Here is a 19,515-nt window from a genome sequence, read left to right on the forward strand (position 1 = left end):
AGTAAGGAAAAATGCAGTCCAAGAATTATTTCAAAAATAACCAAATATATTGCCATTCACAGACCAACTCAAAAAATGAAGAATGGAGTGAGTGAGTGTGTGTCAGGGTTATTCTAGTTTTTCATTAGTTTTTATTTTAATTTACTTTTTCAGTTTGTTTTTTATTTCAGTTTAGTTTTAATTTATTCAACAAGCGATTAAGTAGTTTTAGTTTAGTTTTTATCCAGGAATTTATTTTAATTTAGTTAACTATAGTAGTGTGTGGTGTGTGTGTGTGGGTGTGTGTGTGTGTGCGACGGATGTTTAGCAACAGTGTTCAAAATCCAAAGCACTTCCACTCAGGGGTGGGGACATAATCACCTACTCATTTGCATAATGCTTACTGATTGTGTCTGTTGCAGTGATGGGGAGATTTTTTTAAGCCATATATACAAAAGGTTGATAGAGAAATATTTACCAAATAATCACAAACTCACTACAGGGACAATCTAATCTGTCAATCGCAGTCCTAATCTGGAGAAAGGGTGAGAGAGAAGATCAAACATGATCTAAACTTTGCAACTTAAGGTTATCACCGGTAAAGTACCAGTGGAACCGTGAAAGACTAACAAGTCAGAGAATTACCAAATCAAAACAGAGTAAACGGCAATTATCTGGTCTCAAATCCACAGAGTGATCGGCTGCGGTGTCCGCTCCTACCTGCCCTAGCCAGTCCCCACACACTGGCCTGCTGCCTGCGCAACCACGCGAGAGGCGACAGGAAAAACCCCGGCACTGCTGCTGAGGAGCCGTGGACTGAGATGGCTCTGAGCAGCATGTGAATTACATTATAGTATATTTCTCGCCTTTCCCCTGATGATCTGAATAAGTCACTAAATTTGTTGCTAGTCGCTTTTTAGAAATAAAGTTGCTAAATCTAGCAAGAAAGTCGCCATGTTGACAACACTGGCGACTGCTCTATGGATCAATCTGTTTGACCAAGGTCTGTCCCCACCGTATCTCTGATTGGTTAGTAGACCTATCGTTAGTGTGATTGAGTGAAAGTTGCACCTCTGTTAGATTGAGAGAACTGTGTGTTAGCTCTCTGGGCAAACCCAATTTTTTTTGGACCAGGAACTGTGTGTGACACCAACGTTTTTACACCAAGTGTGCCAAATTTGAGACTCCTCTTGTAAGAGTGTACACTGCGCTTCAAATTATAACAGGTACAACTTTTAACCAACTAAATTGTGGTTGTTCAAGCCAACACTTATTAAAGTTACACTTTCCCAAATTTGTAGCAGATTCTGCAGTCAAATTCTTTCTGGAACTGGCAAAGAACAACATACAGAGCTTACTGTGAATCTCAAAAAAAAAAAAAAAAAAAAAACAGAAACAGTAAATGAAACAGTAAATGAATGTACATATTTACGACTTAACTGAATAAATATATTATGTACATGTATATGTACATATTTAAGACTTTTTAAGGCCTAAAATTGAGATTGTCAAATTTGAGACTTTTTAAGACTTTTTGGAAACAGTGTCAAATGTAATTTCCTGTTTTGAGCCTACAATATGCTTTTAAATATTGGGCTAGAACAATCATTAACACAAATGGACTGGGAATGTTCTGAGTGTATTATCCATCATGAAAATGGTTAGTGATTAGTACCTCTCATTATTAGCAATGCTTTCCGTACACAGCTCCCCTGATGAATGAGTCTTTGTTTGGCCACTACATCATCCACTTGCCTGATTACCATCTTAGAGCATCTCAGGGTTCACAAGCAAGTTTATAATTTAGAGCATAAAATACAGTGTATGTGACATATCTGGGTTATTTTTATCTGGCACCATTACAAACACTGTAGGAAATTTACCCCAAGAAATGAAACAGAAAGGCAAAGACAAATAATGAACTTAAAATGCAAGAATACAGGGACTACACTGTCAAAAAGACTGATTACTGTGAGTGTGTGTGTATTTGTGTTTGAAAATGAGCATTTAATACAATTTGAGATGCTAAAGGGAATATGCCAACTAAAGCGTTGATTTATAGAGTAAATGCTGAATCGACTGCTGTTCAATGACTTGCAACTCACTGAATTCTTGTCCTGAAGAGAGAACTGCTGAACAGGGAGGCTGCTGTTCAAGTAATGGATGACATTAAGGAAAAGACCACATAGGTCTGTACAGTCCATGAAGTCAGCTGGACAAGCGGGACGACCAGAGATGCCAAATTAAGATCAAACACCTCTAGAATCTGTGATGAGGGATCTGTTAGATGGAGGAGAAGCACCCCTGGCACTCTGGAGGAGCAGCTGGCAAAGGTTGAGGACCTTTATTTTGAGTTTGGTCCAATGAAAGCTCTGAAGGGAATGCATGAGGGTAATACTGGCATTGCATGCAAAAGCATTCATTAGACTAGCGAAGGGTGACACACAAGGAACATGTAGGCCATTCAAGACAGTCCTAAGAATTTCACTAAGGGTCTTAAAGACAAAGGCATATGAGAAACCATTTTTACAAAGCATTTTTACAGCAGCTGAATGTATCATTCACTTCATTAAAATCCATGTAAAATTGTTTTGGGGGAACGACCTCTCATTTTAGGTTAATCTTTTCACAGGAAATTAAAAACAGCAAAGCTGGGCCAAAATCCTACAGGTCTACTCAACAATGTGCATACTTACATAATGATTAGATGACATTTGTGATCCCTACCAAATCCCCAGAGACACATTGACTATAGCAATGTTAATTCCTATTCCAATTATTTGAGAAAAGAGTTTACCTTAGCATCTCATGTATACTTTGGTTTGATTTTGTAATCTCTGTACTCATCTGAAACAACATTCATGTTTAACATATTACCGGATAAACCCTAGTTTTAAACAGAACATTTACTACTATGTGTGACTGTTGCAGGCTTTACTCTGGTTACTCCGATTATGTAATGGTATCAGAATTTTGGACAAATACCTGAAGTCCTTGCTGGTGAGATCACATCCAGTGGTGTGTAAGGGTGGTGTTTGTCCTGGACTCAAAGGTCTGGGTTCCTTACTCTCATCAGGTTTCAGTAACGCATTTTCTCTGCATTCCTCTACTTGTAGTTCTCCTTCTCCATCACCAGGAGTGCTGCCACTTTCTGGTTTGTAGGTGAAAATGATTGTTGGCTTCTGGGTTGGATCCTCTGGTTTTGCCTCAGTGAACCAGTGATGTTGTTGGATTGGTGGTGGTGGAAGCATGTGAATGACTGTTCCATCAAGCCCAACAAGCTTGCCTTTTTCCTTATCTCTCTCCACTTTCTGCTCATCTTCATCTTTCCGCCGACGAAAGAAGCTCTTAAAGGAGATCCAACGTTTGGGTTTGGCACTATCTGTTGAAATGCGTCTTCCCTCTCCACCTGGACTTGATTCACCTTCACTGGGTCGTACAGGGGAACTGGAGGCTGAACTCTTTGTCCAGTTGCCAAAATGTCTCTGTAGGATGTTGGAAGCGTGATAAGGGGAAGATGTAGATCTTGGAGGGGGGAAGGGAGCATTGGGCTCTGAACGGGGGCTGGAGAGTGGGACAGCAGCAGAGGCACTCTGAGATTTAGACAAAACTTTTGACGGTGTGTCCTTCTTGGGTTTGGAAAGACAGCCATCAGTCGTGGAGAAGAGAGACTTGGGTCTGGTGAGAGTCTCCTTCATGGCATCAGGGGGGAGGGCATAAAGCTCCTCAGAATTGGAGGTTTTGGCTTGTGCTGAAGGGGACTCTGGAGGAGACTGGGGAGGGTGGATGGAGGCCACAATTTGTAAAAGCACAGCACTGGCCTCCTCCTTATGGCTTAATGCTGCCCCAGAAGCTAAAACTAAGTCTGCATTATCATCGTTACTGCAAGTAACATCTCCACTTGTCTTGCAAGTGCGTGCAACAGTGCTGGCAGAGGGGCTAGTTTTAAGTAGGTTTGCAGTAATGCCAAGAATGGCAGGGGAATTTGATGATGTACTGGGAGAGAGGGCCCCGACTGTCGGGCTAATCACAGTGCTTGTCACAGTGCTTGAGTCTGTAGTGGTTTTAGGTTGTGAATTTGGTGTTTTTGACGCTGCTTCATGTGGAGCTTTAGTCTCTTCAAAAGAGGCTCTCTCTGATGTGCCTCTACCAGATATAGTTTTCTCTGTTGAGGAGGACTGGACACTCTCGGAGGAACCAATCTCTTCATAAGTATGGCTGGCTACTCTACTACTTACTCCTTTTGGCTGCTGCAGTTCCCCACTGAGTCCCAAGAAGCTCTTGTACACAGCTAGGTTGTCATATGCGCTTGGATTGATAACAATAGGTACCTTAACAGCATTCTTAGAGCTGCGGGCATAAGCTGGCTCATCTCGAATAATAATAGGAAAAGGAGGCATGCCTGCATTATTGAAACTATTAAATTTGATCTCTGATAAATTGGGGGACTTCACAGGTACAGTTCGGGATGAAGACAGCCCAGCAATGGGAGAAGTGGGAGCTGACTTGTGACTGCAGTGCGGAGCAGGGATGGAGGTGCCATGATTAGTCCCAACCCCTAGATCCACTTTAGGTATCTTTTGGCGAGGACTTGTGCTAGATGTCCATACTTCCTGGTAGCGTATGTTTCCTGATTTCTTTCGGGATGTACCTGGCTGTGCTATAGATGCTGGTGATGTTGGCATTACAGGAGACGTTGGAGAAACAGGGCAGGCTGGAGAGAGGGGCTGACCTAAAGGAGTGCTACAGAATGATGTAGGGCTGGAAGGCATTGACAGGTTTTTGGGTTTTGGAGTATAGTCTGGAATCTGCTCCTCTTTGTTGGCCATGGATGCTGACACATCCACTACAGTGTAAGGCTTACAGATCAGAGATTTCTCCAAATTCACTACACGGTACGGTTTAGCTTGCTCTTCTGTCGGACTAAAGCTGATAGTAACTGGTTGACCTGGAAGGGCCTGGGGCATTGGCATGCCTTCTCTGCCATCCTGATCTTCTAATCTAATGGCAAGGACAGCCTTGTGTGTTTCAGTCATCTTGAGAGGACTCAGTGCTCGGTGGACAGGCTCCTTTTTAGGAGATGTGCAGGCAACAGGTGCCTTAGAAGATGTGGGAGACTGCAAGCCATTTCGCAGAGCACAGGGAGCACTGCTGCCACTGCTGGAAGTTGTTCGAGAATCCTCTGGTAAAGAAGACAATGATTCTGGAGAAGTGGTAGATTCTGTATTTGATAGGAAACCACTGCCTTGCATGTCATGGGACCCATAGGGAAGCAGAGCCCCATTGGAGTCCATGGAGGGGTATCCATTTAAGATCTCATCGTAGCTATCATCATAGTCCACTGCACAGATCCGCTGTAGTGAGCGGTTACGAAGTGGTACAGTATTCCACTTTTTCCCAGCAGCAAAGGGTACCGGAGATAATGTAGCAGCGCGGAAATTTGCAAATCTTGGTTGGCCTCGCATACGTATCTCCATGGCTAATAACTCTTCATCACTTTCATCCCAGCTTTCATGTTCATCATCCTCATCCCTTTCAGTCTCTTCCTCCTCATCTTCGTCCTCATCATCATCTTCACCTTCACTGGAAAACTCTGGGTAGCAAAAGCGACCACCCTCTGTGCTGATGATCTCATTGCTGTCACTTAGGGATACCCGTTTTTGAGCAGTGCTGCAACCACCACCACTACTGCTTCCCATGGCCAGACAGCTTGAAGCCGGAAGGCCTCTCTCCAAAGACCGTCTGTATGAACTACTTATTCGTCCCCAAAACAAGTCTTTGGAACCAGAAAGGGGCGAAGGGTTAAGGCCAGGGCCCAACCCCGCAATCTCCTTTAGGACATCTGTCAGTCCACTGTTGTTGTTATTTCCACTTGGGGTCCTTGGACTTAGTTGCCCATAGCCCTCAATTTCCTCACTACCATCCTCTCCCTCGTTGTTGTTGTTGCTGGGCCCACTGGGCCTCTTACGGTTCAGTCCATTGCGATTCCAGACTGTGAAGGCTGATGTTTTGCCCTGCTCTATCACGTTTGGTGGTCGTTGAAGGTTGCTGTCTAAATCTAGTGCTGCAGAGGAGCAGGGCAGCATCATAGTCGGCTTAACAGCAATGGTTGGCTTTTTAGCCACCGGTGGACGGAAGTGTCCTGAACGGGCAGACACACTGCCAGCCCTCTGAGAGTTGGTAAGGTCAGGGTTGGCTCTGGCCCCAGCAGGGGGTGGATTCAGTTGCTGAGTGGTCGGAGGCCTCTGCTCAGGGGGCTTCCTTACACTGCTTTGTGCCAGACAGTGCAAACTCTTAGGTTTGAAGCAGTTCTTGCACTCGCCTGGTTTCCACACGTGCTCTGTGAAGGTGCTGCAGGCGGACATGGCTGCTGGTCCAGTAAGGCAGCCTGCTGGGTCAGTGGACAGGAAAGCTCTCCATGAAGCTACAGGTCACAGGTACTAAGGGTAGTACAAAATGATGAGCACTGTTCAAGCCTCAGATCTGGGGTTTACTGGACCTAAGAAAGAGAACAGTAGAAAAAGGTATAAATTAAACTCTTCTTTTTAATTTGTGAATTTACTTTTAAACATTCATTTAATTTCACTGTCATAAATACTTCACCTAAACAAAAGTTCATGTCCATGCAAGGAAAAAAATACTGAATCAAGCAAGAGAAAAAAGACCCTATTGTGCATTTTATCAGACACAGAGCTGCACAGAAGTAAAGAGGATTTAGTGGGGCAAACAGAGGAAAACTGAAAAATAAGCTGTGTGAGACAGTATAAATTGTGTGAGACAGTATAAATCAGGAAGGCAGTGCTACACTGTCTCCATTAGGTGGCAAACTTTCTCTACCAAGCAGCAAATCTATCCTATGGGACAGTCTTCGGTCTCCCCCTTACCCTCAACTGGTCATGTAAGACTGGAAAAGCAGAGGGGCAGAAGTGAAGCGGATTAAGAGAGCTTATTTCTGAATTGCTGTTCTGTGTTGTTGTTGGCCGTTTCAGCCAGGCTTAGGTGAGATAAATAAAACTGATATTGCCATTGAATCAAAACCTCAATGTCCTAAATCCTATGAACTGGATCACTTACATGGGAAATGGAAATCAAAAGTGCTTCAGCTGAGTTCACATGAACTGAGGTACAAATGAACAAATGGCAAGTTTGAAAGAAGAGCAACAGTAAAAAGCGTTTCTTTTTTTGTAGTTTTAGCTTTATATTATTTCAAGTAGACTTGAAATTTAAAAACTGTTTTTTTGTGGGTGCTTGCATGCATCAATACAGAACAGTCCAAAACAAGTTACTGTTCCTGTACGCAACTGCAGGACAACTCAGCAATGATCATTACCATACAGGCAAAGTTTGTACTTTTAGGCCACACGGAACTATATTCCACATATTGGATATGAATGTACAAAACCTTGAATCTGGAAGGTAGCACAAAGTCCCTCTTTAACTTCAAATCAAAATTGTATAAGTACATTGTCAAACAACAAACAAGTCCTTCTGCACTACATATAGGCAATAAGATGTCAGCAATCCTTATAAATTGTTTCAGATGGCAACTAAATAATGTATGTTTTGAGTAAGATACAAAAGCAATAGGTTTAAAAATGACCGCTATTCTGTCTTTGTAAGAAAACAAAGACTGACATTTTAAAACTCAGGCATAGGCATGTCCTCAGGTTATCACCACCAGCACATACATATCAGACACATCCTGTTTTCCAGGCCTGCCAGGTCACACTTTGTGGCATTAGGAAACCACATCCTTTTACATATTTAAAATCATGCAATGTGAAAGTACCCTATTTTAAAACTTTTCCCATCTATCACATACCAGAAGCCCTTGAAAAAAATGAGTAGCGTCCAACAGTTTTTTCTGTTCGATAATGTTCAAATACAGTAGTAGCTCTCTAATCTGAGGATATTCAAAGAAGGAAGAGATGGGATTAAGACTCTTTGTAGAGCACTTGTTAGCACACTTGTTTTTGTTTAAGACCCACTCCAACGCAAATCATGAATCTAATGGAGCAGGCAGACAAAGGAAAAACCATTAGTATTTGCTTTATCCCGACTGACCACTTGACTGTCTCTCAACCAATTACAACATACTCTTGAATACCACATTAACATCAAATCCATGGACAGTAAGTGGTGTGTGCTCAAATAACCAATTAAAATCAAGCGTTACACGAACGCCAATTTAATATCACACAGCAATCTGTGTGTTACATAACCGATAGAGTTTTCAAATGTTATCTACAGCTGAAGCGTGCTCCAGGCAAATCTTTTAAGAACAGTGTTATATGATAACACAAAAGACACAATTATGAGGGTAAACTTACAACATTGAAAACCTTGAGTGTTATCTGAGGAGATAACCTATACGCATGTCTGAGATATCTCTGAGAGTGAGGAAGTTAGCTCTTATATATTTTTTGACATCAGATGATGAATCAAAACAAATAATAGCCACACAAACATTGCACAATGACTTACCGAAGACATCAACACACAATAACTAGAGCACAGACTGGACCTCGATGATGCTTCACTGTGAAGACTGTCAGTTGCCATGAAACTGGAACTTGCCATAAATCAAATGTATGCCTCAAACTGCCACACACTTAACATGCTTGCCTAAAGGCATCTACAAGCCCATATTTATTAAGTGGTTCATCAATCCAGAGGATCTTAAGATTTTGATGCTAATCACAGGATGTGACACTGATATTCTTATTCAGTGTCTGGAAAACACGAAAATCCTGAGTAGTGTTGACTGTCAAGTGTCAAGTAACAAGGCCATGGCAACACATGGAGCTTAATTGAACACTATATGCTTACAGACACTAGCTTTCCATCCCTTCACCTCAGTTCTAATTCATTAACAAAATTAATATTACTTTATCAACAGTACGTGTGATCATTCGGTCCTTTTATGGGTGGCCCACACCTGCATTTCATCAAATAAATCTAGAGCTATGACTCATTACCGGTCTGATATCGACAGGGGCGGGTGACTCCGTCTTCTCATCCATCTAACAAGGTCATGGGTGTCAGATCCTGTACGGAAGGATGTTCCCATGACAACGCCCAGTACCTGCCCAGGGCCACACACAATGAAGCAGGAACTCTTGAATCAAACTTTGCTGATCAAGCCGTGTTCAGCGGGCGAAGATTTATCCTGTCATGCCGCACAGGCTGCATCCTCACAGGAAACAAAGGCTGTAATTCAAACAATATTGTCATTATTGTCAGTAATGTGACACACCTAAGAAGAACTGTACATTTTTGTGGAAGACTTTCCAAACATAATGGAAAACCAATAGAACAGACCAAGAAAAAAATAATTACAGAGTCCAACATGCCGATGGTACCAAAGCTGCATTTTGCTCATTTACAACAACAGCATCCGGAATCACTTTCTCAACTCCAGGCCTTGTCCTCCTCAAAACACAAAAGCACAATTTAAGACTTTGTTTTGGAAAGCTGTAATGCAGCTGTTCACAAAATGGATGTTTCATATGTAGAAAAATAGGACAGCAGAAAAAGGCATAAAGAAGTGGTTTTAAAAATGATGTTTTAATAATTTTTTGCACATTGAGATCTACTGAAGACAGACTTCCATTGTAATTTCATTATTTCTTTCCTGACAGACTGAGGAGGGGGTGGCATTTCCTTTGAAATTAAGATAAAGCCTCCCTTTGTGTTTACTTTCTTCAAAGCAGATAGATGGAATTATGGAAAGCAGCTTCCAGGCTGCATTCTAATAAGATAATTCCGTTTTTCATTCTTTTGTGTTTCTGATCACGCATCTGAGAGTCAAGAAATCTGATACATATGTCACATACACTCTTCCACCAACAGAAGCCCCCAGTGGTAGATGTGACAGTATATTTTACTTTTTCTCAGCCACTATTAAAATTCCATTGTTGTTTTGATTTCATTTCTCCTTCCCTCCACAGTGGTCGTTGAAATGACACTTCCTCCACTAGCCAGCATTATTTACTTATATTTTAGTTTCTCATTAAGCTGAGGGCAAAAGAAGCAGCATGCTGTTATTGACAAGACCCCACAACATTTAATCTAGGTCGACAATTATGCCTAAAGGACACCAGCAATCGAATCTGTCAAACAAATTCTCCCATACCATGGAGTCCTATGCTTTTTTATTCACACAGCTCACTGTGCAAGGCACATCATTAAAATATGATAGCTCCAGACACCATGGTGGTGGGGGTGGGGGGTTCTCTGAAAAAAGCAATCCCTCCTGCTTATGTAATCGCCTTTGTCATTTTAGTTTGAACATAAAAATGATTCTATCCATGGTTATACTCACTCCAATATAAGTGTTCCTGCTGGCCATCAGCCAAATAATGGACTGCTATTTATGTGTTGCTTTCATTGCGTAACAAATATTACACAACTGAAATATGATGAATTACAACACAGCAAATCACTCTCAATAAAAACACAAAACATTTTCACCACTAGAAGCAGGATGTGTTGGCTAAACATAAAATATATGCCACAAAAAGCACTGTTCTCCTAAAGTGCTTGTTTTTTTTCCATGATACTTCCAGTGTCTTATGGATCTAGTGTGCTTGTCCACAGTGCAACTCTACAGCATCTTTGATTACAGAGATATAAAGCAGCACTAAGATGCAAGCCACAGGGGCTTACTGGAAAACAACGTGCAGTCAAACATATTTTTTCTCTTCCTTTAGATTTCTGCTTAGTCCTTTGCCACCAGCTTTCTCTGGCTTGACTGTCAAATATGAATTCAAAAAAATAGTAATAGCTGGACACAAACCAGATTATATATTCCATTTTATTTCTCCAGAATGTGAAATGCATAAAAAACACGCAGGCTGTAATTTGTCTACACTGATGAAACATTCTCATCGTTGTCTGCTTAGAGATTCTCCTCAGACTTGTATTTGTTTACCACTGTCTTGCTTGTTATGCATATTTGATGAGGCCAATGCATTAGTGTTGATAATCTAAATGGTTCCTTCATGTGCAAAGACTGATGTCTTAGGTTAAGGTATGACTGCTCTCCATCAAAGATATAATTGTTTCCTGAATAATGAGATGAATTTGTTGAAGGATGAATTTCAACACAGAGGCATGATTCCCATAAGCTCTTATCTACCAATATTTGTCATGAATGTACCAGAAGAAAAGGACAGGCAGTTCTGTTGCCTAAGTATAAGTAAGTCATAATCTTTTTTATTTTTAAAAGTCAGTATGCTGCATTAGGCACATGCTTTCCATGTGAGCTATTTATCAGCTGAATTGGAAATCATGATTTGGTCATCCAACCATGGAACATTAACCTACCCGATGAAGGTTGGATGACCAAAATGTAGTACGTTCCGACAGATTTGTCTTAACACAAACAGAACTGAATCTTAAGAATATTTTTTCAATGAACAGATGAGAAAAACATAACTGAGAGGCAATTACATCACACTACCCTCGATTTAGAGTGGAGGAATTATACAAGTGATCACCTGGGAGACTTGTTTATTCCAGTTGTTTAATTTGATAAAGAAAAACACATGAAAGGCCTGCTAAATCACTCAATGTATGTTACAAATCTTAATCCTTTTGCATAGCAGTATAATGCAGACCGGTTCTGGTAATAGCAATGGAGAATAGAAAATAAGACTTTGAAATGATTAAATATATATCAGTTATTTTATGCCAGTTTTGGTGCGCAGTGAGCCTGTGTTGCAGTTACGTTCCATGCCTTTGCTTTGAGATAATTGTCATTCCTTCTGGTGTGTCAAAAGGTCATCTACAGCATGACTGAGAGGAACGATAATTATGTTTTACTATTCAGCACACATACATAGTGTGGCTCTAAATACAAGGACTACACACGGAATTGAGTGCTTTTGGGTGTGTATGCGTATGGACTCTCTACATGCATGAGAAAGCCTGTTCCCTTAAGAAGTGTTTCAGTGAACTATGATAAATTTAGAGAATAACATGTGCCTGAGTGAATTTGATCAAAGTAGCGTTAAGCAATATTTAGACAGGCTGTTTATGTGTAATTGCTGACAGAAAGTACACACTGAGATGCAGACAAATGCTTCTTTCTGGAACAAGAAGCTGGAAGAGGTGAAAGGAGAGGTCACAAATGCCTCACTGAAGAGGCTGCAGTCAATATCCCTGTCGTTAACCTCAGTCGCCCAAAAGTCTGTTCTCCTCTTCTCCAATGGTTAAATATTTCTCTCTGTTTACAAAGACTCTTCCCTCTCATCTTTGTTTTGTCCTACTCTATTCTCTCTCTCTCTTTCAAAAGTGTGCTTTGTTGTTTGTCTTTTCCCCTCTGGCTCAAAATTTCCCACTCTTTTCTCTCTCCATCTCCTTGTTCCTTCCCACTCAGTTTTTTCAGGCTGTTTTTCTTCAGGCTTTTTCTCACTTTTGCACTCTCCTTTGAGATATGTAAATCTGCCTTCCCTCTGCCCCTCTATGCTTCAAACGGTGCTTTCGAAAAAATGACTGTCAGACTTAGATTTTGCAAACAACCCCGACTAAAACCCAAACTAGAAGCTGACCACACAAAAAATGAATCATAAAACTCTATTACAAAGCCCTGACAAGAAAGCATACACCACCAAACTTAAATATTGTTAATGGCAAGAACAAGCCTTGACTATGGAACAATAATCCATTTCATTATGTCTAACATTTGCATGCAATTTCACCTTGTACTGACACTTGCAAAAAAAGTAAATACAGTAAATAACTACAGTATCAATTCTTGAACCTTTGGAACAGCCGACTGTTTACCATAAAGGACATTGGAGACATACAGAGGAACAGAGGGCATCATTTGTTTTTTTTTTGACTGAAAACAAAAAAAAAAAAAACATCAATACATGAATACTGTAAATCATTTACTTTGTCCTTTTTTCACTCCATAAGCCATGTTGCTGTTTGCCCTTGGCTACATTACAGGTTTGATCCTTAGCTTCTCTGGTCCACATATCATCTTGCCCTTGAGCAAGCCAACAAACCCCTACATTACTCCTGATAGTTAGGTCCTCACCTTACATAGCTTACTGCCATTGATGTGTGAGTATTTGTGTGCAAAATGTAGTGCTTTGGCTAAAGGCGCAATATGAATGCAGCTCAGTCCATCCATAAATTGTAATGATTTTTGGAGCCATTCCCGCAGCCACTTTAGCTCTAACTTGTGTGTGTGATGCACCGGTGCTCCATGCACACACATCCTAATGTGGTAATTAGTAAACTTCTCTCCATTGAGATCGGCCCATACTTAAGAATTTATAATTGTGATTTAATTAGGGCATCAACTAATGTTTATTTTCATAATCAATTACTTTGCCATTCCCTTAATGAAACAACCTATATTTTTTTTAGAGAAAAAGTCAGATTAAAACTAAATAAATAGACCCAAGGGTGACATATTCAAAGTGCTATATGTTTATAACCACAAAAACTTATAATTTGTGTCATTTATGAAAAAAAAAAATGTTTAAAGTGTACTTGAAAATGGTCTCATGCAGTTATCATAACAGTTGTGGATTCATTTTAATTAATCAATTCAATAATCCTTGAACCTCCATAATTTATTACGTCCCACCTGGATATTTCATTGTTTTGATTTGCTCCTTCCGTTTGCCCTGTTAAAGTCGTTACATTACACTATACCCAGCACTTCCTGTATTATTTTCAAATTAAAAGCCCTCTGGCGTTCCAGTGGACAGAGACCCTTGAAGACTCACATATGTGGGCTAGATGAACCTTTGCTTCTGTGATCTTTTCTCCAGTTTCTTTCAGTCCTATCCAACTATCTTTCTGACATCAATCCATGAATAAGGAAGTTATGTTGAACTGTTGTTGTGAGACATAAAAACAAAAAGCATCACAGTTGACATGATGGACTGTTGTGCTGCTGCAATTCATGGGCTCATTATGTTACCCCTGAGAGCCGCTGAGTCACTTCCACAAGCTAATGATGAAATTCAGCACGACCGGTATTGAGCCTCATAGCAAATTTGCTTGAAAATGTTAGAATTTGTCCAATCCTTTCCAAGCTAAGGTTTTGTTTATCTGTGTATTCAGCTGCTGTGACTATTCCCATCTGTGCTGTCAGATATTCTGATTTGTGGGTAAGGAATATGTTAAAAAAAAAAAAAAAAAAAAATCTCACAGCTGTATGAAGACAACTGAGCCTGCTGGCTGACTACAACACAAAAAACAGCACACTCAGAGATTCGCCCCTAGATGCATGAAAAATTCCCATATTTGATTTAAAAGGCTCAAAATCCAGTGGTGCCAATTTGGTGGCTCTCTCTTAAAGACAAGAAATCTAAAAACGAGCGAGTCCCACAGATGACTAACACCACACAAATCAACAAAGCTCTTGCTCATTCAAAACAAAGTCAGATATGATGGGAGGTTCCAGAGTTGGTTTCTGTTTTTCTGTGACTGAACTTGCTGGAGCAGAGTTAGCTGTTCAGATAAGATGCAGCGTTAGCCCTCAATCTGCGACCATCTGCTCCTGATCTGATAGCAGCAAACACTGTCTGGTTTAGTGCCAGCCGAGATATCACACAACACCTGCTGCTCAGTGCCACTACCACCAAGACACAAGCCCCAAGGGACTGCCAAGTGAGACCCAGACTTGTGCTGAGATAAGAATAACTTCTGATGAGCAAGTGGTAGAGTAGAAATGTATTACTAAAATCTACCCTACTAAGAGTTATGCATAAAACATGTCCCACTGTGTGCGACTTTTTGAAAATGAAGAAGTGATTCAAGAAATCAGTTTAGCATTCAGTGAACCGGCCTGGTCTTTGCAATACAGTGAATGCAATCACTGTGCAAGAGAAGAACAGTGTGACTACTACTTCTCCATTCAACTCACTAAACAATCACACAGCAAAGTAAGGGCAAATTTTCAGGATTTTTTTTTATTTATTTTTCTAATTTTCAAATTTGAATTTAATTGAAATTAATCCCAACCCGATTTAATTGAAGTCAAACAGATGTGCTTAGTGGGAGTTCAGGTACTTTCACAATAGTTAGCGTACATAAACAAAGAAAAAACAACATGTATTTACTTTAATTGCCAGTGTTACACATCACTATTACACCAAGGAAAGTATCAAAAGCCTATTTTTTTTTATCCAAAGCCCTCATTTTTTTTAAGAATAAGAGACAGAGGAACTGAAATGTAAATAATCAGACGGAAAGCTCATGTGGAGATTTTTGACTCACGTTCAACCACACTCACCTTCTCCACGGAGAGGCAATGTTTTTCCCCTGGGAGAAGTCAGTATGCTGAGGACAAGAGCTCATCTCCCACCCAGAGCACGTTCACAGAGAGGGAGTTGAGCTCACTGAGCCTGGTACATAATAGGGGAATAACTGAGGCTGAAAGCTGAAGCCATGAGGAGATGGGATATGGGATTTTCTGCTGCTTTATGGCAGAGGGCTTGAATGATAAGACAGCCGTGGCAGTGGGACAGACAAGAGCTGAGGAGATATGAAATAGGAATGAAACTGCAGAGAGAGAAGACTGGCAGTGGGCAAAAGCCGTGCGTTGTTTATTAAGGCAACAGTGAGCCTGTGTGTGCCACCACAAGTTCTTCAAACAAGAATAAACCATCACTTATTCTTATGGTGTCATATTAAATGATTTCAAGATTTTTTGGGGGGATCCAAGAAAAAAGGGGCCAAGAACCACACACTGCACTGCTCTCAGGGATGTGGCTTTCACTTTTTTATTTTCATTTCTAATACTGCGCTTAATGGTATACTGTATGAACGATATCTATATCTATATCATGGTATTGGCTTGGTTAGTGCCCAGGTTGTCCACTACTGTTTACAATACATCAAGGGATAATCTAAGTTAACTTTGAGTCAACTATGGGGTGTGATCATTTCCAGTACACACTCGGATAGCATTAAAAAAATGGCAAACTCACTATATTGTCCACTAAATGGTGGTGAGTGATTCTGGACACAGCTCATGTTCTTTTACTTTGTTAAACAAACCATTTTTGATAAGGTTCTCTTGAATCTTTTGATTGAAACATATTCATATATTTATAGATAATATCCACAGTTGGAAGAACATCAAGTACAACCATAGCCTCTCAGCAGCAGTTCAGCACTTTGGTGAAGGACACCCTGACAGCAGAAAATGAAGTGTAGGCTGCACTTTATTGCCTCCTTTCCTCAAGATTTTCTCAGCTCATCCAGGGATTTAAAGTGATGACCTTCAAACATCTCCCCCAGCTACTCAAGCAATGCCACCTCAAAGTACTGTTACTGGTGCCACTGACTAATCTCTTCATTTAGTCATGGGTGCTGATGGTGCTTAACAGGTCTCTTTCAGCAAATGGTCTTTGGTTGGGGAAAAAAAAAAAAAAATCAGAATGCAGCACCAGAAAAGTGATGTGAAATCAAATTACTTGTGTTACAATGGTTCAGCAAATTCTTCCTGAGCCGTGTGTGTTGACTGTGTATGTACATGAGTGTTGGCACATGCCAACCAGCTTTCAATTTCAGGAGCAAAGCCATGCCGAGTCACAGCTGACTTGTTCCACATAATTTCCAATTTCTACCAAATTTCAGCTTCTGTCCACAGAGAGATTCTGCCAATGTGACTGTATGTCACTCTAGCTTCAAGGAGCTTTTCCGCATGCATGAATATTATTAGATGCTCAATTTAACTCCTGTTTTTGGTAAAATCAACTATTCAGCTGGCATAAAAAATGTGTTCTCCCATTTAGGAGTAAAGAGCAGATTCAATAGACTGAGAAAAAAAATCTATTTATAATGAAAGTGAAAAGTCATCTCTGCTTAGTCACATTCTTTCCTTATTGAGACAGACAGAATAGGACCTGAGAGGGACACAGAAATTAATGTGACCCCTGAAACTGTATTGAAATCGTAATTTTACAACACTGGTAACACTGGTATTGACATAGGCCCCCAAAAAGAGTAATCGATGAACTATACAATGTTCAAAAAAATGCAGATTACAATTTCCCAGAAGAAATTGCCCCTTTGTCCAACTAACAGTCCCAAATTTAAAGACTCTTCCTTTGATGACGATATTAAGCAGAAAATGCATACCTTTAAGATGCTGCAACCATTATTATTGCTACTTGATTTTTTTTGCTTTAAGAATTGTTAATGAATTATTCTAATAGTCACTAATTTACTAACTAATTAACTGTGCTAGGTCTCCAAAGAGAACCCAGACCAAGACTTGCATGAACAAAAGCCTAGATTGACATAACTACTGTTTCACTAAATGCTTATAATCAGCTATGAAATCCAGTATAAGGTGGATGTCTTTTGGCTTAATAGCTGAAATAAACACTCACTCATCAGCCTCTTGCTCATAGTAAATGGAGGAGCTTCATGGTGGGATTCTAATTGACGTCACTGGGGATCGTTCTCGATCTTTATGAAAGAGATAGGTGTTCAGAAATATTGACTGACTCAACGCCAGTAGAATAAAAGATGGATCCTCACAGTAAAAAGTGAATCCCATTAAAAAGATGGAGGTTTCATTGAACAGATATTTGGCCAGCCATTTCTATCAGCCATTTTCAAATGAAGATTCATGTGTCTCAAATTCATTAATTTGGATACATATGGACGTGTAAATCAAATCATTAAAGTTGACTTGATCTGCAAAATATGATGCAGAGAGGCAAAATGCAATAGTCTGTAGGAAAGCATGTAAAACTCAGACACAGCCAAGTAAAACAAAGCCAGACCTCTCAGACTTCTCTATCACAGTTATGTACAGATAAATGAGTCTTAGTGAGTGACATGGTATGTAATCTACAGAATTTCCCCTGAGAGTTACTTTCACAATCCAAACAATTAAGTGAGCTGACAACACAAGGACCACCAAGGAGGCCAAGGAGCACTCAGATTATCCACATATTTCAGCACTGTCACAACAACTTCTGAATACAAGTACAAAAGTCTATGAGGCAATTTCTGACTTACAGCCCTTTCACACTGGAGAAAAATAACAATTAAAGCCCACTAACATGTGGCATTTGTCCTCAGTGGGAAAGCGTAATTCAAATGACACTGCAATAATCTTGGGTATTTATCAACTACAGCTACAAATTGGCAGTGATGGAAAATGTGACATCCGGGTTCACACTAATTTTTGCCCCTCTTCTGGCACAATGCTACGATGAGCATTAAAGTAGATAATGTTATTTTAAGCAGCACTCGAACAACTGTCAGTCATCCTTGAGTTCCTTGAGAGACTGAACTAAAAGATCATCAACTGGTAATGGGAAATGCTAATTTCCTACTTATAGCAAATTTTTGTGCTTTAAAAAATCTGAGTAGAAGTGCAAATTCTAGTGTAAAGATGGTATGAATGGGCTCTTGCTTACCACAATAAAGGACCTGGTATGTAAGCCCTGATAATTTAGTTGTGACAGTAGTAAGTCTTACCCCAGTAAACTAGAGATGGTTGATGGAGAATATAATCTTATTAGAAACAATAAAACACCAATGTCACATCCACACTGAAAACAACACATCCATGTTGTCCAAAAGCCTTCCATCCAAACCAAGCATGTGACCGAAACGAATAGACTGTTCCAGGTGTAATCACATTTATGTGTCGTCAAATATAGGAGGACCCACTTTTAAAGTAATTACCTGAAAAAACAAACAAACAAACCTTGGCATACATTATGGAATAACTAATTTAACATGGAATGAAAAAACATCCATCAACAAGCGACAGCTGTGCCTTGTTTATACAATTAGATTTCAGTGCAGCGAAACAGTTTCCTCAGGACTCACATTATTACGTGGCAGATCAAAATACTAGGGAACTACTGATGATATGAAAAAAATGATACCACTGAATGATCCAAAAGATGGACTTAAAAAAGCCAAAGGAATGGTTTTCTTTGTGAATTGGCCTTTACAGTGTTCACACGGCATATTTATGAAACACAATATGGACTAAGTGTAATGGACTGTATCCACTGTGATGTACTAAGTGGTTAGAGGACAGGCTGTGTGTGTGTGTGTGTGTGTGTGTGTGTGTGTGTGTGTGTGTGTGTGTGTGTGTGTGTGTGTGGTGTGTGTGGTGTGTGTGTGTGTGTTAGTGTATATGAATGATTGATTGTCCACGTGTGTGTTGCTGTTTTATATGTGAGCATAGAGATATTTATGGGACTCTTTGGACAGTCACAAAGTAAATAACCACAGACAGTAAAGCATGGGATACATGATCAATATGAACTGGAGTCATAAAATGTATCATAGGCACTCCTGTATTTGGGATTAGAGAGATATTGTGGATCACTGACGTTCATATAAATGCTTGTAATCCATTAGTAGGTAACTATCAACAGGGAACACCTCCATTTTGGTTTTTTTCCTGCCAAGGAAACACTATTGTTTCTTTTATGTTTGAAGCAAAGACTTTCACTTGTCTGACCTTTAGCTTGTAAGAGCTACATTTGAGCTTTAAATAAATGATGTGGGTGTAGAGACTGTTTT

General features: G+C 40.1%; 1 protein-coding gene across 5 annotated transcripts in view; it reads right to left on the reverse strand.

Moving 5' to 3' along the window:
- peak1 (pseudopodium-enriched atypical kinase 1) overlaps positions 1 to 19,515 on the reverse strand; it is a 98,177-nt gene that overhangs the window by 20,324 nt on the left and 58,338 nt on the right. For 4 of the 5 annotated variants that reach the window (XM_037106646.1, XM_037106647.1, XM_037106644.1 and 1 more), the window contains one exon: positions 2,965 to 6,478. In XM_037106646.1, the coding sequence (XP_036962541.1) occupies positions 2,965 to 6,344 (3,380 nt within the window). In that variant the 5' untranslated portion in view covers positions 6,345 to 6,478. Of the gene's footprint in view, positions 1 to 2,964; positions 6,479 to 8,957; positions 9,190 to 19,515 lie in introns of all 5 variants that reach the window. The other variant, XM_037106645.1, reaches the window with a different exon arrangement.

The sequence above is a fragment of the Acanthopagrus latus genome, chromosome 8, assembly GCF_904848185.1.
Source record: "Acanthopagrus latus isolate v.2019 chromosome 8, fAcaLat1.1, whole genome shotgun sequence".
NCBI lineage: Eukaryota > Metazoa > Chordata > Actinopteri > Spariformes > Sparidae > Acanthopagrus > Acanthopagrus latus.